This window comes from Adiantum capillus-veneris, chromosome 29 (genome assembly GCF_014529385.1).
Source record: "Adiantum capillus-veneris isolate H3 chromosome 29, ASM1452938v2, whole genome shotgun sequence".
NCBI classification, from domain to species: Eukaryota; Viridiplantae; Streptophyta; class Polypodiopsida; order Polypodiales; family Pteridaceae; genus Adiantum; species Adiantum capillus-veneris.
The window spans coordinates 74,140,672-74,166,684 of record NC_140959.1 but is presented as its reverse complement, the minus strand read 5'-3'; the positions used below and the strand labels follow the sequence as shown (position 1 = coordinate 74,166,684).

Below are 26,013 nucleotides of genomic sequence, written 5' to 3'. Positions count from 1 at the left end.
GCACGTAACCCAAGTCCACTTGGGCGTTTCGATCATAGTTACAAGGAATGGCCATTTTTAGGTCTCCGTTCCCCGTTTCGATTCCAGCTTCCCGTTCCAAATCCCCGTTCCGTGTTTCAGATATGAGTGTCTATAACAAGGAATGGCATTTCATGCCCATTGACGTTCCCCGTTCCCGTTCCAATTTTTCGTTCCAGGTAACTATGGTTTCGATTCCTAATCGTGTTTTTAAAGAGTGACAGGTAACCCAAGAAAGAAGGGCTTGTCCAGCCTCCCCTTGTTCCTCTTTTCACTCATTGAGAGCGGACAGTGCACTTAGCGGCAGGCCAATCGACGTGAGGTGGGAAAAAGCAACTTTGGTGTGAGCGCAAGGCCGCCAAGGGATGCCCCCGCAGGGAAGAGTCGAGCTCGTGTAAGAGATAAGCCTTCTTAAACACCGACTGCACTGTCTTGTAGACGTCTCTCGGCGCGATTCGGATCCAATGATATCCACTCTTCAAATCAATCCTGCTAAAGCACGAGGATCCCTGTAATCTGTCGAGTATATCATCGATCCTAGGATTCGGAAATCTGTTCTTGATGGTGATTTTGTTGAGAGCTCTATAATCGATGCACATTCTCCAAGATCCGTCTTTCTTCCAAACCAACAACACTGGAGAGCAATACGGTGAAGTACTAGGCTGGACAAGACCCTTTTCCAAGAAGACTTTCACTTGGTTCATAATCTCTTCGTTCTGTGCTCGGCTCACACGATAAAGTGGCCGGTTCGATGGTGTGCTTCCAGGAATCAGATCAATGGTATGATCTTTAGGACGAGCAGGTGGTAACTCGCCTGGCAGGCCCTTTGAGAAGCAATCGGCATGACAGTGGAGAAAATCTTGGCGTTCTTTATCAAGTTCAGACATATTTTTCCTATCCTCATCACTCAACTCTTTCATAAAGATCGAGTAAACATTTAACAAACAGACTGGATTTCAATAACTTTGAAACGGCCGAAGCCGATACAACAGGGACAGACTCGCCCTTAAGTTTAATGTCAAGTACAATGGTTTTGGCTTCTTTGTAGTCAATGTCGCTTTGCTCGCCCGATAGTCGACCACAACGTTGTTCTTGTGGTACCAAGGAATTCCCAAGAGGACATCACAACCTTCCAAAGGCATTATGTAAAGTCCTCATGCCCCAAATACCCCTGACAATGCAACCGAAGTTTGCCAATGACAGGTGTAATGGCTACGTCCCTGCCGGGTGCCGCTAGAACTGCCTCCGCAAGTGGTCCCATCCGATCGGGAGTGATCTCGAGCTGCGCCACCAATTCCGGTGAAATGAAGTTGGCCTTGGCTCCTCCATCGAAGAACATCAGGGCTTCTTGGTCTTTCACTTTGCCCCAAGCTCGGGAAAGTTCTGTAATTTCATTTGTCCAAGTCTGTTCGGCTCTTTATGTCATGATCTCATCGGTGGGGTAGATCAGACTGCCAAAGTGAATGGCAAAACCCCGTTTCGCATGACTCATCAACTCCTGAATGGAGGCTGACTTCTGTCCAAGCAATGATCTCGGATCTCTGTAGGTAGACCCAAGGTAAACCGCTCAATCTCTTCCTTGAACGAGATGATCTTAAATGAAGAGGCGGGCCTCTTGAATTTCAGTCATTTAACTGGCGGCAAGGTTGTTTCCGTACATACGTACGGCATGGTTACATACCGTACGGCATCTCCGTACGTACCGCACGATTCCGTACGTACCCACACACCAAAAAAAAAAAAAAAAAAAAAACGTCTGGAAAAAAAAAATCGCTGACGGTGCCTATTCCCCGTGGTCGGATTAGGTGGGCGAGGCCTTTAATAAGTCCACCTATCCTATACTGGTTATTATCACAACAGAGAATCAAAGAGTAGAACAGTCTCTGCACAGTGTCTGCACAGAGACCAAGGAAGGATTTGCCGCCACCGATAAGGTTCTTTCTCCCTCCCTCCTTCCCTCCCTCCCTTTGTGTTTGGAGTCTGCAAGGAGGCACTCTAGAGTCCTGACCTCGCGAAAGATTGTAAGTTTTGTATTCAACTTTGAAGTGTGCGTTGATTGTGTTGCAGAGTTATCTAGCGGTTACTTAACTTGTGGGGTGATTTTAAGTGTTTTTTGAAAGTTGTGGCTATGTTTAAGTATTGTGCAGTGTTTTTAAACTAGATAGGTTGTATATAAATTTGAAATTCTTTGTATTATTAGCCTTTAAAAAATATACTACGAATTTTACGTACCTTATGGCCCAATCCATACGGTACAACGTACAGTACGTACCGAACACGTACCGAATACTACGTACCTTACAACCTTGACTGGCGCAATCTTGCTTAATAGAAGCGTGGACCACCAAGTTCGAGCATTCCCCTTAAAGTAAGAGGCAGCTCTCCGAATCTTAGAGTGCTTTGAATAACGCACTCCCGCGAAAGTGATGTCAAACTGCTGTACAAAAGACAAAGCCTTCGAAGCATCTCTATATCCAAAAAACATGTCAAATTTAATTGACTGTCCACCTTCCTTAACCTCTCGGACTTTCTTGCTTTTGTCTTCCAGAAAGTCATACTGGTTAGCTTTATAAAAATTCTTCTTGGCATAAAAGTTGTTGTCCTCAGAGTCTGAACTGTCTGTAGACGAGTCCTCTGTAGAATTGTCGCTCACAAAGCAAGATTTAGACTTTTTCTTGCTTCGCTTTTTGCCTTTTCGGTCTTCTTCGCTCGAGTCAGATGAGCTAGAAGACCTGTCAAAAGAAGAAGAAGAAGAACTGGGTACTCCTTCAAATCGAACACGCTTCTTTTGTTTCTTTGCCTTTTCGAATGTCGACTGACGACCCAAATAGCCTGGGAATTCAATGCCTTTCTTTTGCTTTTTGCCGTGCTTTTTAGCTTTATTCTACGTGTCAAGAAGCTGACCAAATCGTGCATCAACCACCTCTTCTAATTCTTTCTCTATATAGTTCTTGCGAGTAGCAAGTTTCTTGAGAGCGGGTTTTGAGGGTGGTGTTGTAGTTTTTTGCCACTGCGTGTGCACCTCCTCCAAAGAGGTCTTTCTCATATATTTTTCCATTTTCGGGTCCTTGGCAAAATTAAGCATCATCTTTGTTGCATCGCCGATCAATCGTTGACGCTCCATCTCTCAACGCTCCGCCTGAGTAGGCCGAGGCGGGCCATACTCCTTGCCTGAATCTTCGTTGTGATCCCTTCCCGCATCTCCGGTTGCAGAGGGAGTCGACTGACCTTTGCCTGAAGCCATAGGTGCCGCGGAAAAATTTAGGGATCAGATTTCTCGTAGAAGAGAAATCAGTCGTGCTCTGATACCACTGTAACAGACTTGGACACTCCAAGTCAAGAATCTACCACGACAACACCAAATAACCACTTCAAAGCAGTTCACAGTTCACAATTTATTCGACACTGGCCCGGCAGAGTTCCGTGCCTAGAGATATTGGCCCCAAACACTGGCGCCCCTTCCGGTATTTCTTTTTGTATTAATCCGAGTTCAAAGTACAAGAGTGCGGGCAGGCGCTCACACTCAGACTCTGCGTCCAGATGCTCTCAGTTATGAGAGGCCAGCCCGTTTATTTAAAGGTTACATGGGATGCCAAAAGCAGAGCCCAAAAGCTGAGAAATCAAAAGCCTAAAGATAAAGCACTTTTTCTCTCACAAGCTCTCTCTTGAGCCAATAGAAAAACAAAATAAAAAGGCTTCTCTCTCGCTTTCCAATTTCCTTAAAGCAAATAAAACAAAAGCTTTTTAGCTCGCTCTCTCTCTCTCTCTCTCTCTCTCTCTCTCTCTCTCTCTCTCTCTCTCTCTCTCTCTCTCTCTCTCTCTCTCTCTCTCTCTCTCTCTCTCTCTACGTAGGAAAGCAGCAAAAAAAGCAATGCCAAAAATGTGCCGCTGACAGCCCGCAAAACGCGCCATAAATCGCAGACGTCCATACTGCTACCACGTCAGCATGCCACGTCAACCGGTCAGTCTTCCACGTCAGGGTTCCCGCGCTCAGCAAAAGGCAGAGGCAGCCACGTCATCATTTCACGTCATCTACCAAGAGTGTGTGTGTATTGGGTAGCCGCGTCATCACTTTGTGACACCTTGGATCCCGAGCGTGATTAAGCGCGCTTGGCGGCCGAAGAAAGAAAGGCAGTCTTGAATCACAAGCGCGAAGAAAGAAAGGCAGATTTGGATCGCGAGCGCGAAGAAAGAATGTTAGCCTTGGAGCATGAGCATGAGCAAGCGCGCTTAGCAGCCGTAACAAGAACGGCAACCCTGGAAGGTGAGCGTGAGCAAGCACGCTTCGCGGCCGAAGAAAGAAGGGTAGCCTTGAAGCGTGAGCGTGAGCAAGCACGCTTGGCGGCTGAAGAAAGACGAGCGGCCTTGGAATTAGAACGTGAGGCGCAGAGAGACCAACGCATGCAAGAGTTGGTCCTACAGGTCCTCACCTTGAAGTCCGAGCCACTCAAGGACGTGGGCGAATTGTAACAGACTTGGACACTCCAAGTCAAGAATCTACCGCGACAGCACCAAATAACCACTTCAAAACAGTTCACAGTTCACAATTTATTCGACACTGACCCGGCGAAGTTCTGTGCCTAGAGATATTGGCCCCAAAGACTGGTGCCCCTTTCGGTATTTCTTTTTGTATTAATCTATGTTCAAAGTACAAGAGTGCAGGCAGTTGCTCACACTCTAGACTCTGCGTCCAGATGCTCTGAGTTGTGAGAGGCCCTACTTGCTTATTTAAAGAGTACAAAGGATGCCAAAAGCAGAGCCCCAAAAGCTTCTTTTTAAAAGCCGCCCATAAAAACTGCCTCTAAAGGCTTTCAAAATAAAGCACCTTAAAGAATTAAGGCTCTTCTTCTTCTCTTGTAGAATTGCGTAGCATAAAGCATCGCTCAAAAGCTGCCAAAAATCTGACGCTGATTTCCACGCGAAACTACCCACGCAAACGCAAAAGGCCTGCTTTCCGTACGCTCAGCTAGCGTGAATCGTGGAAGGTGCCGTACATCATGCCACGTCATCATTTTGCGCAAAATGAATCTGTTGACAAAATTCCTCACGCCAGGGCTGTCCATGCCATAAAAGGGTGTATGTACGGGGCAACCCCCTGTCCTTGCCCGAGAGGGTGTGTGTGTATGTGTACTGGGCACGCCACATCACTGGGTTGTGACATATCCCCCACTTGAAACCATTGTAATCGCCCTCAATTACGCCTGCAAAACAGACAGAAGCCATAAGCTGTCTTAGGAGACACTGACTGTTAGTATCGACGCACTAGGAACGCACATCTAGCACATGTACCAATCGACAGTCACATCATAGGACATTCAACATTCAACATTCATTCGGATCTTAGACCATGATTTATCGGTAATGTAGCTAGCAATCCCATCTAGATCCACTCAGGACCTCATCGATGCCCGATTGACTAACCCCTATTGCAACCATGTCTATTCAAGATCATTTAGACCAAAATGCTGCAGTCATTTCGTCTATGAATTCCTGCACTTAAAAACAAGTCAAGAACAAATCAGTTTCATATTACGGAATTCCATTTCAAAAAGTCATACAACAGAATACTGTCAGCTCTCAGTATCCCTGAAGCTCAAAGAGACATCAGTGACTCTAGTATTCTAAAATCGAGGCATCTGTTGACAAAGGAGCGGAGTAACTCCCCTCTTGTGCATCCTACTGCACCAGATCTGCGGCCAAGCTGAATTCTGGGTTCCATTTGGAGTAGACTATGCTAAACCAAAAGCTTCATGGTAAAGGTTCACAATCTGAGGAGTATCTGCTAGGTCCTCCTCCTCCATCCACTTCGCATCCAATGCAGGATAATTCTTGAATTTAACCAAGAACCGCCTTCTTACTTTACCCTTATTCTTTGCGTCCTTATGTGCCAAAATCTGTTCAGGAACAAGGATCTCCTCGTTTTCTTCCACTTCGGGTTGCTCATCAGGCTCCCCATCGTCACGCACATCACCTTTGAAAGGTTTCAAGAGACTCACATGAAATGCATTGTGAATCTTCCGTGTCAGGTAGTTTCAGTCGGAAGGAGACATCATTGATCTTTTCAGAGATCTTGAAAGGTCCGTAGTATCTCATACTAAGCTTTGGAAAAAGCCTCTCCTTTCCCTTCTTCTTTCTCAGGTGTGCCTTCTCAAAACGTATGAGCACCCAATCATCCTCCTTCAATTTCAAATCGCGACGATGGCGATCTGCTGCCTTTTTCTGTCTTTCCTGACATTTCTGCAAAACCTCACGGACCTTGGCAAAAGCCGTGTCTAAGACGCACGTATAGTCATCAGCTTTAAAAATCTTACCTTTTGTGCTTAGGAAGGGTGGAACCTTCGCAGCACCTTCAACAATCTCAAATGGCGCCTTCCCCATCGAAGAGTGTATCGTGTTATTGTAGGCAAATTCCACCAAAGGTATATACTTTTCCCATTGAGTCTTCTGATCCGAGATATAAGACTTCAATAAATCTAAAACCACTGAATTGGCAATCTCAAATTGCCCGTCAGTCTGCGGATGGAAAGATGACGAGAACTACAACCGCGTGCCAATGTTCTCCCAAATTGCCTTCCAAAACAAACTCGTAAATCTGGGGTCCCTGTCAGAGACAATCGTCTCAGGCATGCCATGTAATCTGAAAATCTCGGCCACAAACAGTCTCACTAAGTGATCCGGCTTTACTATTTTCTTCACTGGAATGAAATGAGCTTGCTTGCTAAATCTGTCAATAACAGTACAGATACCATCGTGACCACTCTCTGTTCTCGGGAGATCAAAAATGAAATCCATTGCAATACTTTCCCAAGGGCGGGTGGGTATGGGCAAAGGCTATAACAATCCCTGTGCTTTATGCCTGTCAAACTTGACCTTCTGGCATACCAACCAACTGCACACAAACTCGTCCACATCCTTCTTGAGTCTCGGCCAAAAGAAATATCTCTCTACCCCTTTCATGGTGGTAGCAATGCCGCGATGCATTTAGTCATAACCTTTTCCCTCAACGGCTGTGTAACGCACAACATGGTTTTCCTCATCAAGTAGCCATCCCGAACGGAATATCCCGCTACTCTCTCCCCATCTCGTATCCATGTGAAAACATCTGCAAAATCCGGATCTGTGGCATACTGGTCGACCATATCGTTGAAGCTCCTATGATGTATCGCGGAAATAGCCAGCACCAACCGCTTCCGAGACAAAGCATCTGCCACCAAATTCTTTTAGCACGACGATATGGTGAACTCGCTCTACTGTAATGTGTAGAGCATAGTGAGTTCTTATTAGGTTTTTACAAAAGAATATGTGTACATACCTGGCGGCCCGCCCACTTACCTGGGCGACCACATTGGGCTTTATACCCCAACAACCTCCCACTTAAAGTCCAATGTGGTACTTTAAGTGTGAGAGAAGCTACTATACAAGCTAATATACAAGAGATGTAGAGAAGTGATGTACTACCCTACACCTAATTGCTTGCGAAAATGCGCAAAGCTCTCTGAGGGAAGTCCTTTTGTAAGTAGATCAGCAGGATTTTCTATGGTGTGAACTTTGACAAGCTGAAGTTGCTTATCCTCGAGCATTTCCCTGATGAAATGATACTTCACATCCACATGCTTTGTCTTTGAGTGATAAACTGGATTGCGAGCCAATTGTATAGCACTTTGACTATCACAATATAACACAGGCATCTCTTCTTTGATTCCCAAATCTATTACTAGTCGATTAAGCCAAATTGATTCTTTGCATGCCTCTGATGCTGCAACATATTCAGCCTCTGTAGTCGACTGAGTAACACAATCTTGTAATCTAGAACGCCATGATACTGCTCCACCAGCCAATGTAAAGACATACCCTGACGTAGACCTTCGGTTGTCTAAGTCACCTGCATAATCTGAGTCTGTAAAACCCTTTACACTTAGCTTCTGACTCCCATAGTATATACGCATACTCTTTGTAGCTTTCAGGTATCTCAATATTCCTTTCACTGCCTCCCAATGTTTCTTGCCTGGGTTTGATATGTATCGACTTACTACTCCCACTGCAAATGCAATGTCTGGGCGAGTAGCAATCATTGCATACATCAAACTACCCACTGCAGACGCATATGGAATCTTATCCATTTCAACCTGTTCTTCCTCAGACACAGGACAATCTTGTTTGCTAAGTTTCACATATGGTGGCAATGGAACACTCAATGTCTTTCCCTTCTCCATATTGAAACGTTGCAAAACCTTGTCAATATACTTTGTTTGAGATAACCAAATCAACTTCTTTGATCTGTCTCTCTCAATGCGCATACCAAGTATATGACTTGCCTCACCCATGTCTTTCATGTCAAACGATTTTGCCATCTTTGACTTCAAAGCTGAAATTTCTTCCAAGTGCTTGCCAGCAATCAACATGTCATCCACATACAAAATAAGGATCAGCCAACTACCATCCTTAGTCTTCTTTGTATATAGACAGTGATCGAACTCACTACGTTTGTAGCCTTGAGAAAGCATAGACTTATGGAATTTATGGTACCATGCCCTCGGTGATTGTTTTAAGCCATAAAGACTCTTTAACAACTGGCATACCCAATCTTCCTTGCCTTTCTCAACAAACCCTTCTGGCTGCTGCATGTAAATTTCCACATCTAAATCACCATGCAAGAACGCTGTCTTGACATCCATTTGGTGCAACACCAAATCTAATATGGCAACCAATGCAAGAAAGCATCTCAATGTAGTCATCTTGACCACCGGAGAGAAGACTTCATCAAAGTCAATGCCTTGTTCTTGCTTAAAGCCCTTGGCAACAAGCCTTGCTTTGTACTTTGGCTGACTATCATGAGCGGTGATCTTATACCTGTAAACCCATTTACAAGGTAGAGCCTTTTTGCCCTGTGGTAATTTAACTAGCTTCCATGTCTTGTTTTTATGCAGAGCTGTCATCTCTGACTGCATGGCCAATTGCCAATTCCCGGAGTCCTTCATTTGCACTGCTTCCTTGTAACATGAAGGCTCATTGCAATCAGTTAACATGACATAGTTCATAGATGGAACAAACCTATCAGGAGGTCGCGTGACGCGTCCAGATCTACGCACAATAGGTGGCTCAGGCTCAGGCTCAGGCTCAGCCACAACCTGTGGTTCCACTCTATCCTGTCCTTGCTCCTCTTGAGCCCTGACATTTTGTCTTGCACGTGCAGGTCCATCTTCTTGGAAGACAACTCTTCTAATCTCCTCTACCCTCTCTGGTTTAGAATGATATTTGGCTTCATTAAAGTGAACATCACTGCTGCGGATAACCTTTCTGGATTCGGGATCCCAAAGTCTGTACCCCATCTCACCAGAATTACCATAGCCTAGAAAGATGCACTTTCTACTCTTTGGCTCAAGTTTGTTCCTAAATTCCTTTGCAACGTGAGTATATGCCTCACAGCCAAAGACTCTGAGATGCTTGTATGAGGGCACCTTGCCTGACCATACCATCTCTGCCACTAAATCCTTCTGCAAAACCTTGCTAGGAGATCTATTTATAAGATGAACAGCTGTTGATACAGCTTCAGCCCAAAACCCATTTGGCAATTGTGCATTAGACAACATACTTCTGACCTTCTCTTGTATGGTCCTATTCCTCCTCTCAGCAACACCATTTTGAGGAGGATTGTAAGGAGCAGTAAGTTCACGTTTTATACCTTTTGACTCACAAAAGTCCTGAAAGGCCTTTAAAACATACTCTCCACCATTGTCAGTGCGTAAGCATTTAAGCTTCTTGCCACTCTGATTCTCCACAAGTGTCACAAACGTTTTGAAAACACTAAACGCTTCATCCTTGTGCTTGAGAAAGTAAACCCATACTTTCCTCGAGTTATCATCTATAAATGTCATAAAGTAAGAAGCTCCCCCTAGAGATAGGTTAGGCATAGGTCCACACAAATCACTATGAACAAGTGCCAACTGTGTATCTCTTCTACTACTTCTATGCTTATGTGGCTGCTGTGTTTGCTTACCATACAGACAATGTTCACAGAATTCAAAATCATTAAATAAAAAGCCAGGCAAATAACCAGAACGAGACAAGATTTCCATTCCCTTCTTGGACATATGTCCTAATCGGCTATGCCACAAAGAGACGTTCGGCTGCTCGGTTACATTGATTACATTTTTAGAGACATTTGATACATAAATCATGTAAAGTCCTCCAGACTTTACTCCATGTGCTACTGTCATAGAACCCTTGGATATCTTCCACATGTTCTATCCAAAAGTGGTGACGTAGCCAGCATCATCAAGTAAACCTGTGTTGATCAAGCTCTTTGTAATTGCGGGAACATGTCACACATTCTTCAGCGTGAAAGAAGAGCCATTCTGAAACTTCAATTGAACATCTCCAACACTTAAGATCTCACATGTCTGCCCATTGCCTAGCCGAACATGATCTTTAGTGGTCACATAAGAGGTAAACCACTCCTTGTTTGGAGACACATGAAGTGATGCCCCTGAGTCTATAATCTAGTCACTCAGTGCATTTCCATCAGATGCTGTAAGAAGAGCTGAGTCCATTGTATTCTTCAAAAAGTAGATGTCTCCTGACACTAGACTGTCATCCTCTGCAACAGTGTTTGTCACATTTATTTCTTGAATCTTCACTGAGGACTTGTTCTTCTCACCATGGTCTTCAGCTTTCTCTTTGTCTTTTTCTGCTTTCCATTCTCTGCAGTCTCTTTTCATGTGACCCTTCTTGCCACAATGGTAGCATTCTATGTCACTCTTGCCTTTAGCACTGCAGGACTTGCTACGAGACTGATTCCTCTTTCCACCTTTGTACTTTTCTTTGGTCCTTCCCCTGACAACTAAGGCTATTCCTTTGCCTTTGTCCATTGTCTTTCTATTGGTTTCTTCAGTAAGCAGACTTCCTTCTACACCTGCTATGTTCAAACCATCTGGAGGTGCAGAATTACTCAAAGCTATGCGAAAAGTGTCCTAACTTTCCGGCAATGTGATCAACAGAAACATAGCTCTAACAGGTTCATCAAACTTGACACCTTGAGCTGACAATTGACTATAGATTGTGTTGAATTCATTCAGATGATTGGACATAGGTGTCCCTTCTTTCATCTTCAAGTCAACAAGCTTCTTAAGCCAGTATACCTGTGAAGCTGCACTCTGCTTCTCATAAAGATCACTCAGCTTTAACCATGCTTGATAAGCCGACATCTCGTCTGCTACATTGAAGTAAACGCTTTCTGCCAAAGTCAGCATAATGGTAGAAAGTGCCAATTCATCCATTTCGCTCCATTCATCTTCGTCCATATCTTATGGTTTTATCCCCTTGAGCTTTTTAGGTTTTATCTGCTTCTTTTGTACCAACACGTGCAAAATCTGCTTCTTCCACAATGGAAAATTGGTTCCATCCAGCTTCTTGATATTGTAAAGAGCAGTGTCCTGTGATCCAGCCATAGCTACGCTTCACAGTAGTTTACTTTCCTGGGAAAAATTCGGCAGAGTTTCCCCTGTAAACTGACCTCTGAACCAATATCAACCTGTCAAATGAACCAAGAAAGCTTCAGATCTGCAGAAATTTTGGCAAAGTCTCCTTTGTAAAATGGCTCTGGTGTACTCAAAAAACAGACCAAAAACAGCTCAAAAAACCATTATCTCTCTAACATTGTAAGCTGTGTGTAAACCTGTCCTGCACCTGTACTGTCTCTCACTGTCCTGTCACTGTCTTGTAAGCATAGACTGCGACAATGCCTCAACGGCAGTAAAACAAAGATGCAATCCCAACTATCTAACTCACAGTCAATACATCCTAGCTACCTATCTAAGGGTGATCGAGGGATCGCTCCAAGACCTATATCACCAAAAGGATCTCAACATTCGAGAATCCCCCACCTCAATAAAACCTCACTCGACCCTCAATAAAGGCTACAGTAAATCTGACAGTACATAGACTTCCCACAAAGTCATACATCCACAAATTTCCCACTGTATGCTGTAACCGCTGCGGCGGTTGTTTGCTGCGTGACTCACAGCTAGCAAACCCTCAACAGACATACATCATCTCTGACAATACATCCCATGTGGAAGTACCTGCAATGTCAGGATGAAATCTGGAATATCAAGCAGCAAACACAAGCTACCTGATGAACTAGTGGATGTCGCCTACAGTCTGTGTGTAGGTGCGCCCGTGTCGTATGTGACGCCTCCAAGAACTGTAAGCCATCCTTCGTTGTGTAGATAGCCACAAATCAACACTCTCGAAGTGCAGATATCCTCAGCACTTGCAGTCGTAGGCCGTAACCCTAAAATTGCAGAGTCGGATCTGCACCCGCCGAGACCACGTAGTCGAAAATGGCCTGCGCAGATCTTTGTTGAAGCCGAACGGTGGCCGAGATGACCTCAGAATGAAATTCTGAGTATACCTAGCCCTTTGAGCTTTCCCACAGAAATTGGGGCCGTGTCTTGCCCTGTCGAATCTCACTCCAATCTGAGCAGGTGACTCTGGCTACCTGCAAATGCTGCCCCGAGCCTCGATCTGAGCTCTGATACCAGTTGAAAGAGTACAAGCGGAAGTGCGACACGAGAGAGAGTGCGAGGAGAAGAGCACGATGATATGGTGAACTCGCTCTACTGTAATGTGTAGAGCATAGTGAGTTCTTATTAGGTTTTTACAAAAGAATATGTGTACATACCTGGCGGCCCGCCCACTTACCTGGGCGACCACATTGGGCTTTATAACCCAACATCTGGAAGTGGAACTGTGACAGGATGTTCGCCCACCGCATCTGCTTTTCCCTGATAGCTGCTTCTGTGACAAGAAGTATCATAAACTCTGATGGTCTGTAAAGACAGTAAAGTCCGCTCCGAGTAGGTAATGCCGCCAGTCAGTAAGAGCATGGATAACCGCCAAAAGCTCTTTTTCATAAATCTGTGTTGTCAATTCCGGCCTTGAGAACAATCGGCTCTCGTAAGCAATGACATGGCCTTCTTGCATTAAGTCCTCACCAAGACTACAACTACAAGCATCACAATATACTTCAAATGACTTCTGCAAGTCCAGCAAAGTCAAAACTGGTCCCGCAATCAATTTCTCTTTCAAAGTCTGAAAGACAGTCACCTCTGTGGGTCCCCACGAGAAAGGGACTCCTTTCTGTGTCAAAACATGCAAGGGGGAAGCAACCTCTGCAAACTTTCGAATGAACCACCTGTAGTACGAACACAATCCCAAGAAGCTTCTAACTTCATGCACATTCTTCAAATCGGGCCAATCATGGATAGTCTTTATCTTGGCCGGATCCATTTGCACTCCTGCTTTGCTGACACAATGTGTCCCAAAAAGTGTATCTCTGATAGGAAAAATTCACTTTTCTTTGCATTAATCACTACCTTGTGATCTCGTAATGCCTGAAAGACCTGAAGCAGATGATCTCTGTGTTCTGCCTCATTCTTGAAGAAAACAATGATATCGTCAAAGAAAGTGCCAACAAATAGAATGTACTCTCGAAAAATCATGTCCATCATCCGGTTAAATGTCACAGGAGCATTGGTTAGGCCAAATGGCATCACCAAAAACTCAAATAACCCAAAAGTCATCCGAAAGGCTGTCTTGTAGACATCTCCCTACGCGATTCGGATCTGATGATATCCACTCTTCAAATCAATCCTGCTAAAGCACGAGGATCCCTGTAAACTGTCAAGGATATCATCGATCCTAGGAATCGGAAATCTGTTCTTGATGGTGATTTTGTTGAGAGCTCTATAATCGATGCACATTCTCCAAGATCCGTCTTTCTTCGACACCAACAACACTGAAGAGCAATACGGTGAAGTACTAGGCTGGACAAGACCCTTTTCCAAGAGGTCTTTCACTTGGTTCATAATCTCTTCGTTCTGTGCTCGGCTCACACGGTAAGGTGGCTGGTTCGGTGGTGTGCTTCCAGGAATCAGATCAATGGTATGATCTTTAGGACGAGCAGGTGGTAACTCGCCTGGCAGGCCCTTTGAGAAGCAATCGGCATGACAGTGGAGAAAATCTTGGCGTTCTTTATCAAGTTCATACATCTTTTTCCTATCCTCATCTTTCATAAAGATCGAGTAAACAAACAAACTGGATTTCAATAACTTTGAAACGGCCGAAGCCGATACAACAGGGACAGACTCGCCCTTAAGTTTAATGTCAAGTACAATGGTTCTGCCCTTCTTTGTAGTCAATGTCGCTTTGCTCGCCCGATAGTCGACCACTGCGTTGTTCTTGTGGTACCAAGGAATTCCCAAGAGGACATCACAACCTTCCAAAGGCATTATGTAAACGTCCTCATGCCCCAAATACCCCTGACAATGCAACCGAAGTTTGCCAATGACAAGTGTAATGGCTACGTCCCTGCCGGGTGCCGCTAGAACTGCCTCTGCAAGTGGTCCCATCCAATCAGGAGTGATCTCGAGCCGCGCCACCAATTCCAGTGAAATGAAGTTGGCCTTGGCTCCTCCATCGAAGAAGATCAGGGCTTCTTGGTCTTTCACTTTGCCCCAATCTCGGGAAAGTTACTCTCGTCCAACGTGATGGGATCGGTACCCACGCACTCTGGAACAAGTCCTGTTTTTATCTTGCCTTTTCTTCCACGTTCCTCAGCTGCTCTCGGACTCTCAGGCCTTTCGTTGTCCTTGTCTTTCTGTTCTTTCTGTGCCTTTTTAGGGCACTTCGCGGAGATATGTCCAGTTTCCCCGAATCCAAAGCACTTTGTCACGTGACACATCCAACCCTATGTGTCCGTGGACAAGCTGCAACATGATCAGGGTTCAGTCAGTCCAGTCAGTTTAGATTAAAAGTGATCATAGCACTTTCCATTAAGAACGGAAGGCTCCCTTCCATAAGAACTAAAAGAAACCTTGAGCACAGTTCGGAGCACTCATCTTGAGCAAAGCGCAAACAATCATTCCGCTGCACCTAACATTGGTATCAGAGCTTTGGCAGTGTTCTGTATCACTCAAGGAAAGAACCACAAGAATCACAAGAATTTTTTTTTGCTTGTTGAGGTCGCACGAACCCAAGTTCACTTGGGCGTGTCAATTCCTAATCGTGTTTTGTTGAAGAGTGACAGGAATCCCAAGAAAGAAGGGCTTGTCCAGCCTCCCCTTGGGTCTCTTTTCACTCATTGAGAGCGGACCGTGCACTTAGCGGCTGGCCAATCGACGTGAGGTGGGAAAAAGCAACCTTGGTGTGAGCGCAAGGCCGCCAAGGGGTGCGCCCACGGAAAGGAGTAGAACTCGGGTGAAGAGAAGATCCTTCTCAAACGCGATTTGCAAGCGAAAGAAAACCTCAAGACCCTCAAGAACCCAAGAACCAAGACCCCCAAGAACCCAAGTTCCTCGTGAACTTAAGAACTCAAGACCACAAGAACCCACGACTTCAGAATGGTCATCACTCGAAGCGGAATGGATACTTCGCTTGGAGGTGATGAGCATGAGAGAGGCAAAGGAGAATTTTCCCCACCAGGAGGTTTTTCTGACCCTTCCCCATCTACCACAAGGATTGCACTAACTCCTATGGAGGAGTTGGACCAGATGTTTATGGAAAGGAGGTTAGAACGCGAAGCAAGAAAATCAGAAAGAGAAGCAGAAAGCAAGGCCTATGAAGAACGAATGGCAGCCATAGATCGTGACTACGAAGAAGAAATGGCAGCCATAGAGCGTAAGTACGACTTGGAAGAAAAAGTAAGACAAGCAGAATTTGATCGAGAGAACAAAGCAAGACGAGCAGAATTTGATCGCGAGAACAAAGCCCTCAAAGAAAAGAGCGACCAACACATGAAAGAGTTCTTGCGACTCTTTTCTCAAGTTCAGGCACAGATGCAAGAGATTTGGGGAAAGGAGACTATCTCAGTCTCTTCTTCTCCAAAGCATGACACACAGGATTTGCATAATTATGGGAAGCATGATGAGTTGATTGAAAATGATGAGCATGATGATTTGGATGATAATGACAAGCATGATGATTTGCATGATCAAGATGTGATTTCTCACAAGCATGATGAGTTGCATGAAGATGATGTGATTGTTCACAAGGATGATGTGTTAGTGGATGCTTTTTCCAGCGAAGCTAACCTCGTTGTAGATTCAATCAATCACGAAGAACCGATCTTGGCTTTCGAGTTGAGGTCCAAAGAACCCCCACAGGACGATTCGATCATTCAGGAAGAACCGATCTTGGCGCTCAAGCCTAGGCCCAAAGAACCCTCACAGGAAGTATTATGTATTCGCATGATTGATACTCACGCATTGTTCGAGTGTTTCATTCGTGATCGTTTCCTGTATTTTAGTCAGCATCTTTATGTGACCCCTTTTCCTAGGCATGACATATTGTATGTTGAGCACGTTTCTCTCATGGATGAGCACGCATGTATGCGGATTTTTCATGAAAAGCTGAAAAGTATGCATTCAAGGAAGTCACATTCCATGTCTCTTCCTTGGCATGACACAGTTTCCGAACGAGCACATGAAAGTATGAGCACCAAGCATGGGCATTTCCGTTTTAAATTGCCACAGTTGATTGCTTTAGATCAAAAGAGAAAGATTCGATCTCATTGTTTACATGTGTTTGATGAACGGGTTGTCACTCCGTCTCTATGTTCATCTACATTGCATTCACAGTCTTTAGAGAAGACAATATTTTTTCCCTTCATTAAGAACTAAAAGGAACCTTGAGCACAGTTCGGAGCACTCATCTTGAGCAAAGCGCAAACAATCATTCCGCTGCACCTAACACACTTTCCTTCCCTGATGTAGCGAGCCCGCTCCTGAGGAGTAAGCTTGGGTCGTGCATCCTTCTTTTCTGGGTTGCTCTTTCTCTTTCTACTTTCATTTGTCCAAGTCTGTTCGGCTCTTTGTGTCATGATCTCATCGGTGGGGTAGGTCAGACTGCCAAAGTGAATGGCAAAGCCCCGTTTCGCATGACTAATCAACTCATGAATAGAAGCTGACTTTTGTTCCAAACAGTGATCTCGGATCTCTGTAGGTAGACCCAAGGTAAACCGCTCAATTTGTTCCTTGAACGAGATCTTCTTGAATGAAGAGGCGGGTAGAAAAGAGCTCCAGAATCTCTCGCAATAAGCGTCCACTGTATCCTTCTTGGTCATCCGAAGATGGTTCCAAGCAGTTCGTATATCACGTTCATACTCTCGAGTCAGCCAAGAAGAAATAAAAAGCCTCTTGAATTTCAGCCATTTAACTGGCACAGTCTTGCTTAGTAGAAGCGTGGACCACCAAGTTCGAGCATTCCCCTTAAGAGTAAGAGGCAGCTCTCCGAATCTTAACGCCCTCCCGCGAAAGCGATGTCAAAACTGTTGTACAAAAGACAAAGCCTTCGAAGCATCTCTATAACCAGAAAAAGTGTCAAATTTAATTGAATGTCCACCTTCCTTAAACTCTCGGACTTTCTTGCTTTTGTCTTCCAGAAAGTCATACTGGTTGGCTTTATAAAAATTCTTCTTCTTTCCATAAAAGTTGTTGTCGTCAGAGTCTGAGCTGTCTGTAGACGAGTCCTCTGTAGAACTGTCACTCACGGGGCGAGATTTAGACTTCTTTGCCTTTTTCTTGCCCTTTCCGAAGCGTTGCTTCTTGCTTCGCTTTTTGCCTTTTCGGTCTTCTTCTCTCGAGTCAGATGAGCTAGAAGAACTGTCAGAAGAAGAAGAAGAAGAAGAAGAACAACTGGGTACTCCTTCAAATCGAACACGCTTCCTCTACTTCTTTGCGTTTTCAAATGTCGATTGATGACCCAAATAGCCCGGGAAGCCAGTGCCTTTCTTCTGCTTTTTGCCGTGCTTTCCAACTTTGTTTTGCGCATCAAAAAGCTGAGCAATTCGTGCATCAATCACGTTTTCTAATTCCTTCTCTGTATACTTATTGGGAGCAGGAGGTTTCTTGAGAGCGGGTTTTGGGGGTGGTGTTGTGGTTTTCTGTCACTGCGTGTGCACCACCTCCAAAGAGGTCTTGCTCATATATTTTGCCATTTTCGGGTCCATGGAAAAATTAAGCAGCATCTTTGTTGCTCCGCCAATCAATCATTGACGCTCCATCTCTCGACGCTCCGCCTGAGTAGGCAGAGGTAGGCCACACTCCTTACCAGAATCTTCGTTGTGATCCCTTCCCGCATCTCCGGATGCAGAGGGAGTTGACTGATCTTTGCCAGAAGCCATAGGTGCCGCGGAAAAAAATTTGGGATCGGATTTCCCATAGAAGAGAAATTGGCCGTGCTCTAATACCACTGTAGCAGACTTGGACATTCCAAGTCAAGAATTTACCGCGACAGCACCAAATAACCACTTCAAAACAGTTCACAGTTCACAATTTATTCGACACTGGCCCGGCGGAGTTCCGTGCCTAGAGATATTGGCCCCAAAGACTGGCGCCCCTTTCGGTATTTCTTTTTGTATTAATCTGTGTTCAAAGTACAAGAGTGCGGGCAGGCGCTCACACTCAGACTCTGCGTCCACATGCTCTGAGTTGTGAGAGGCTCTGCCTGCTTGTTTAAAGAGTACAAAGGATGCCAAAAGCAGAGCCCCAAAAGCTTCTTTTTAAAAGCCGCCCATAAAAACTGCCTCTAAAGGCTTTCAAAATAAAGCACCTTAAAGAATTAAGGCTCTTCTTCTTCTCTTGTAGAATTGTGTAGCATCAAGCATCGCTCAAAAGCTGCCAAAAATCTGACGCTGGTTTCCAGGGAAACTGCCCATGCAAACGCAAAAGACCTGCTTTCCGCACGCTCAGCCAGCGTGAATCGCGGAAGGTGCCGCATAGCATGCCACGTCATCATTTTGCGCAAAATGAAGCTGCTGACAAAATTCCTCACGCCAGGGCTGTCCATGCCATAAAAGGGTGTATGTACAGGACAGCCCCCTCTCCTTGCCCGAGAGGGTGTGTGTATGTGTACTAGGCACGCCGCGTCACTGGATTGTGACACGAATCATCAGGTAGCACAAGTTGAGAAGCGGATTCCAACAACCCCATCTGAGAAGTTGACGTTCAGTAAGTATGATGGTAAGATGGATGCTACTATTATTCATTCTTAGTTGCATCAATTTAATGCTTACTTTGCGAAAACTAAGAAAACAGGAAATAGCAAGACGGCAGCCATGTATCTTGCCGGTGATGCCATTTATTGGTATCACGCTTGGCAAGAGGCACAATTGACCGCGCACCTAGAGGAAACCGAAGAAGGCGTGCCCCTTTCCTTCAATTGGGCCGACTTCCAAGACAAGTTCAAGGCGCGGTTTATGCCATCTCAGTTCCTAGCGCGGTTGAAAGATGATTGGCGCAGTCTCAAGCAAAATGGTATGCCAGTTATGTCTTTCTCGAATCGTGTTTTGCAGCTCGGCACCCAATTACGCAAATCGGATGATGAGCGCAAAGAGGCATTCCTTTATGGGTTGGACGAGTACATCAAGTTTGATGTCGAAGTACTCAATCCTGTGGATCTCAACAAGGCGGTAGCGATTGCTCTCGCACAGGAGATGAAGCACAACAAAGGAAAGCCTAAGGAGAACAAGTCTTCTCACAGTACCTCTCAAAGTCCTTAGAACCCATAGAACGGTAAGAATGGTAAGAATGGTAACTCTTTTAGCCAATCTTCCTCTAGTCCTTCAGAAAAGAACCAGGAGAAGGAGACTCTCTCAATCCTTTCTTCTCCGAAGCATGACACACATGTTGCATGATAGAGATGTGATTGTTCATAAGGATGATGGTTTGCATGATGATTTTTCTAGTGACCCTAACCTCATTGCAGATACGATCAGTCACGAAGAACCGATCTTGGCTCTCGAGTCGAGATCCACAAAAATCAGTCAGAAAGTATTGTGTGTTCGCATGATTAGTCAACACGCATTGTTCGAGTTTTCCATTCGTGACGGTTTCTTGTATTTTCGTCACCGTCTTTATGTGTTCCCTTTTCATAGGCATGTTGTATTGTACGATTCACACGATTTATCACTCATGGATGCGCATAGCAATATGCGGATCACTCTTGAAAAGAAAAACAATTTGCACCTAGAGAAGCAAGCGTTGCATAACTTCATGAGTTCAAGTATCGCACGACCCACACATCAGAGTGGGCCGACGAAGCGTTCTTCGTAGGATTCCAGGAATTGTCGACGCACTCCCTCGACGCGATACAGCTCGGTACCAGTACCTCACTTTGAGGAGGAGGGGATGTCACGTGCACATCTAACCCTATGTGCCTGTGGACAAGCTACTTCAAGTCTACGGTTCAGGTCAGCTTAGGAAGTGTTCTGGCACCTTTGTGAGCCTAAATTGAACAAAAATTCAATAATTCAACACTTACCTTACCGGTTTGAGAGTAGATGGGGTACTCAACTCCATTAGGAGAAATTCTTATCCTTCCTTTAGCTCTTGGAGGATATCTTTCACAATTATCACTCTTACGAGTCACGTAGGCAACACCCGCCATTCATGTCTTTCCAACATATCGGACATTTCCTTATCCAAGAATCTGTTAAGTCAATTCCTCATTCTCAAACCTTGAGAAGAATAATCCTCCTAGAAATCAACCTAGGTATCTGCCCTTGCATGTAATCTTGCACTGTTAGTCCTCGGTATATAAAACTCTTGTATCCTCCCACATAGGGAATGTCCAAATCATAGAGCATTAATCTCATGTGAGGATGTCTTCCTTAGGCAAACAGAGTATGCCATCTCACTAGAGAAAGTTCTTGTTCTGGGCCTTTTGCTCAAGGTGATCCGAAGATCCTTTGTGCTATGCATCACTTCTTTCCGCATTTTCGTCCTGCGAGTGTTACCACCCCAGTATTTTCCCGATGCCCATCGGCGTCTGTTCCTTGTAGAGGTCATTAAAAATGTTTCATCGTGCAAGCGTCAATGACGATTTGCAAAAATCTTAGGCAAATAAGATTCTAACAGCAGTTTGTTCAAACTCGGTTCATAATAGAGCGAACCCGCTTTGAATCTCAGGGATGTTCCCCCATATGTGATTAAGGTAGTTCTTTCCGTCTTGGAATATAAGAGTTCATTACTTGACTTGCTTATGGAGAAGCGTATACTGCAACCAAACCTTGCTACTTTAGTGGTCAATCCATGTAGCATACACGATGATCAATGACTATCAGAAAACTCCCTTCTAAATAGCGAAACTCAAAGCCACCGAACATATCTCAAATAGAGATTCTCGGCTCGAAATATCATTGCGCACGTATCTCATATGTCAATCCACTTCCTGAAAAGGAAGGAAGTTGGTGCTTCTCATTTTGGTTAGCAAGAAAAAATTCGATTGGTAGTCGACCACCTTGACAACAAGGTCTGTGTTATCCATATACCCGAAAGTGTGCATATACTCATGCTGTGTTACAACTTTTGTAAACTCGAAAGATTTCCTTCCCTTCTTAAGATTCTTAGAGCAAGCACATTCAACCGGAATGATCCCTCGACTCGATCCTAGAGCAACCTGCTCATCAGTTAAATTGGGATTTTAAATTTGGAATTCCGCGAGCACAAGCCGTAGCCGTCTCTTCCTTCCGTCATAAAGGGAGTGTTCATTCACTTGTGCGAAAAGCACTACCATACCTTCCCTTAACGGGTAGGGCATGGGCGTATAGAGTACCAAGCTTATTGAAAGCTCTTTCTTCGCTCAAAATCTCGAAATGGTTTCGTCACATTGTCCTACACGCAATAGCAGGTAATCTAAGGGAGACCATAACATGAGAAACATTACTTTCCGAGTCTCAACGCTTGAAACGCAACTCGGTTCTCAATAAAGCAAGATCTCTACACGGAGGATCCTCTCTTCCAATTCTACACACAGAAGAGGTGTGCTTTCGGGTTCCTTCTCGTAAATCAGCCCCGTCTACGACATTTATGGGCTGAAAACAGAGAAAAACTCCAAGGATTTTCTATGCTTGATGATTGATGAATAAACTTGAGACTCTTGAGCACATTATGATGTGACATTTCGTACACTTGGGGCAGCCATGGGCATCTCCGACAGCGTCAACTTCATGGCTGAAATCTGCAGCAGCAGCTTCTCTCTTCATACCATACTGGCGCGACATAGGAGCCGTCCCGGATACTGATGTATATGTATATGATGCCTCGACTGTCAGAGAGCTCCATTGTATCAGCTCACCTTTGTCTTCCCTTTGTATCAGCTTTCACCCCACCCCTACCCACTATTTTCTTTTCAGTTCTTTGTACTTTTTGTACCCAGACCTGGTATTAGATTCACCACATGTAACCTTTTGGTCTCATAGGTCATTTTGGCCTTTTGAAGACGTTAATATTACATTTCATTTCATTTCTTCCAGCACTGGCCTTTCTGTGTCGTGAGAGCGTGAAGAGAGTCTGCTTTTGAAGCTCCTGGCAGCCGGCAGGAATAGGGGCGGTCTTGCCAGCTGGAATAGGGGAGAAGGAGAGGCGCCAAAGCTGGAGAGAGGATCACTTGCGCCATCAGCCAGAAGGGGAGAGAGAGACATCGTGCGCTGCTATAGAAAAATAGTGCTGCATGGGGTTCCAACATATGTCATGTTCCTCTATCTCTGGCTGTAGGTCCCATAGCTGGCATATCTGTTGCTCTGCAGGTATCGAAGTATGTCTACCTGTCTCTATCATCAGCAGTTGATAAGAGGAGGTGCAACGCTATCATTTGAATTATCAAAGCCTGGGCCAGAGGTGTGCAAGTTAGCTGTAGAATAAATCCAACCCTGAATAATGGAATGTGACATGTACAAGGGGGGAAGGCCTCTCGTATATGCCCCGAAAGCCCTAGAAAAATACACACAGACACCACCTCATAGGCTATTCAGAGAGATGCACTGTGAGGCTCTGACACATCTTATAGATGCTCCCTCCACTAACAATGACTTCAGTCAACTAAGAAAAAACTACTATCTTTTAGCCTAATAACGATATGTGCCATTCACAATAATCATTTTTTTCACACCATGACACACACTGATCCAGCAAGATTTGAGTAATTTGCGAGTGAAAATTTAAACATAGATATAAAATGTATATTTCAGCTGAACCAGTGGGGCCCTTCTTTATTATGCCATAAAAGGTTACAAAAGTAGGCACGATTTTCTTTAAGACCCTTGGACTGCGGCGCGGCGTATCAATCTACTCAGCTTTACACATCACACACATTAAAAGCCGCAAGAAGACTGTTGTTAGGCTCTATATGTTGTATTGGAAAAAGCTTTGAGAAACTCTTAAATAGATGGCAGAAGTAACAACTGACATACTGATTCCGCGAAGCTCGAGCAATCTCAGCCAGTGCCGATCCATGAGGCCCCCATGGCTCATTGCATGTTGCATCAAGTACCTTCATTAAGCATACAGGTCAAGATAAATCAATTACCATATAAATCCTATTTTGTGCAAAATATTTCAATCATCCACTAAAAACTCATTCCACACTAATTCACGTACAAAGATCATACCTCTAAAAAAGTGTACAACGTATGTGCCTAAATGAAATTAAATTTACAACCCACTAATAAGCTGTGAGCCTTGCACAGTGGAGAGACTACAAACAAATTGGTTGCGCAGCTTAGAACCTGCCTTTACTAGACTAAGAGCAAGTTATTTGCATTTTGCAATCCTCAGGAGTGATAAAAGAATTGAATCCTTTCTTGTTGGTAGAAGACGTTGTCAAAGGTGCAATGGAAAAGGTCAATCGGATGACAATCATGTCACGTGCACATCTAACCCTATGTGCATGTGGACAAACTAACTCCTATTTCTAGGGTTTAGGACAACCTAGGCAGTGTTCTGGCACCCTTGTGAGCCTATACGCATGACGCGCAGTGCAGGCACTTTAGATAAGTTGCATACCCTCTAATTGCACATGAGCATAGCCAATGTCTCAACGTGTAGGCATTGGGGAGTGTTCCCATAATGTTGCATTAGTACTCAACCTAGGTATTTATTTGCATGTGAATCACCTCTTATTAATAGTTCATCAACTTATTAATAAGTGACATTTTTGCATCATTTTTAGAATCGTGGGATTTTAAAGTTGGATTGCCCGACCCAGCTTTTACCCCATATATAAGTGACCCTAGGGGTCACTTCTCAAGCATAAGTTAGTACAAGTACCAAGTACCCGCACTACCTCAGCAATCCTCGCGTTTTTGCACCAAATCAGCCAGCGTTTTCAGAATTCAGCCCATCATCGACATCGGCAATAGCAGATCAGCCAATAGCCTCGTCGTCAGTTGGAGATCCCCATCACTTCCCCTAGCGTTTTTGCAATTCAGCCCTTAGCCTCGCAGAACCAAGCATCTACCGCAAGATCCCATCAGCGTAATTGCATCTAGTACCATTGTATCAAAATTTTGTGCAATCTAAAGAAAATACCTCTCTAGCGATAGAGAGGGGGGCCCTTGGAGGGGGGTTTGGACCCCATTTGGTGTCAGTCTTCTCTCTCTCTCTCTCTCTCTCTCTCTCTCTCTCTCTCTCTCTCTCACACACACACACACACGCACACACACACACACACACACACACAGAGCACCTTTTCTAATAGTATCATTCTCTTTCTTTTCCTAGTCTTTGCGGATCTCTCATTCAGTAAAAGGAACTTTGAGTACGCATTGGGCACTCATCCTAAGCACACACCATAAATCACTTCCGCTGCACATAACAAATCAAGTCCACAACTACAAGCACAACTCCTCTCGATCATGGGCAGCCACCAGAACTCCAATCTGCCGCAACCAAACTCCCCGGATGCGAATAGCCCTTCACAGGCTCCATTTGGAGTAAACTATGCTAAACCAAAAGCATCGAGGTAAAGTTTCACAATCTCAGGAGTCTCTGCAAGGTCCTCCTCCATCCACTTCGAATCCAATGCAGGATAGTTCTTGAACTTAACCAAGAACTGTCTTCGGACTTTACCTTTATTCTTCGTATCCTTATGTGACAAAATCTGTTCAAGAGAAGGATCTCCTCGTTTTCTTCCACTTTGGGTTGCTCATCAAGCTCCCCATCATCAGGCACATCACCTTTAAAAGGTTTCAAGAGTCTCACATGAAATGCATTGTGAATCCTCCAAGTATCAGGCAGTTTCAGTCGGGAGGAGACATCGTTTATCTTTTTAGTGAGCTGGAAAGGTCCGTAGTATCGCATACTAAGCTTTGGAAAAAGCCTCTCCTTTCCCTTTTTCTTTCTCAGGCGTGCCTTCTCAAAACATAAGAGCACCCAATCATCCTCCTTCAATTTCAAGTCGCGACGATGGCGATCCACTGCCTTTTTCTGTCGTTCTTGAGACTTCTACAAAGTCTCGCGAACCTTGGCAAAAGCCGTATCCAAGTCTCGCGTATATTCATCCGCTTCAAAAATCTTATCTTTCCTGCTTAGGAAGGGTGGAACCTTCGCAGCACCTTCAACAATCTCAAATGGCGCCTTCCCCATCGAAGAGTGTATCGTGTTATTGTAGGCAAATTCCACCAAAGGTAAGTACTTTTCCCATTGAGTCTTCTGATCTCAGATATAAGACTTCAATAAATCTAGAACCACTGAATTTGCAATCTCAGATTGCCCATCAGTCTGCAGGTGGAACGATGACGAGAACTGCAACCGCGCGCCACTGTTCTCCCAAATTGTCTTCCAAAACAAACTCGTAAATCTGGGGTCTTTGTCGGAGACAATCGTCTCAGGCATGCCATGTAATTTGAAGATCTAGGCCACAAACAATCTCACTAAGTGATCCAGCTTGACTGTTTTCTTCACTGGAATGAAATGAGCATGTTTGCTAAATCTGTCAATAAGAGTCCATATACCATCGTGACCACTCTGTGTTCTCGGGAGATCAAAAATGAAATCCATTGCAATACTTTCTCAGGGGCGGGTGGGTATGGGTAAAGGCTATAACAATCCCTGTGCCTTATGCCTGTCAAACTAGACCTTCTGGCATACTAAGCAACTGCACACAAACTCTTCCACATCCTTCTTGAGTTTCGGCCAAAAGAAGTATCTCTCTATCCCT

The 26,013-nt window shown here is 44.6% G+C and overlaps 1 protein-coding gene across 1 annotated transcript in view; it reads right to left on the bottom strand.

The window, feature by feature from the left end:
* LOC147419411 (uncharacterized) overlaps window positions 1-26,013 on the bottom strand; it is an 85,208-nt gene that overhangs the window by 47,119 nt on the left and 12,076 nt on the right. The window contains exon 3 of the mRNA XM_086506215.1: window positions 23,267-23,346. Within this exon, the coding sequence (XP_086362341.1) occupies window positions 23,267-23,346 (80 nt within the window). The remainder of the gene's footprint in view (window positions 1-23,266; window positions 23,347-26,013) is intronic.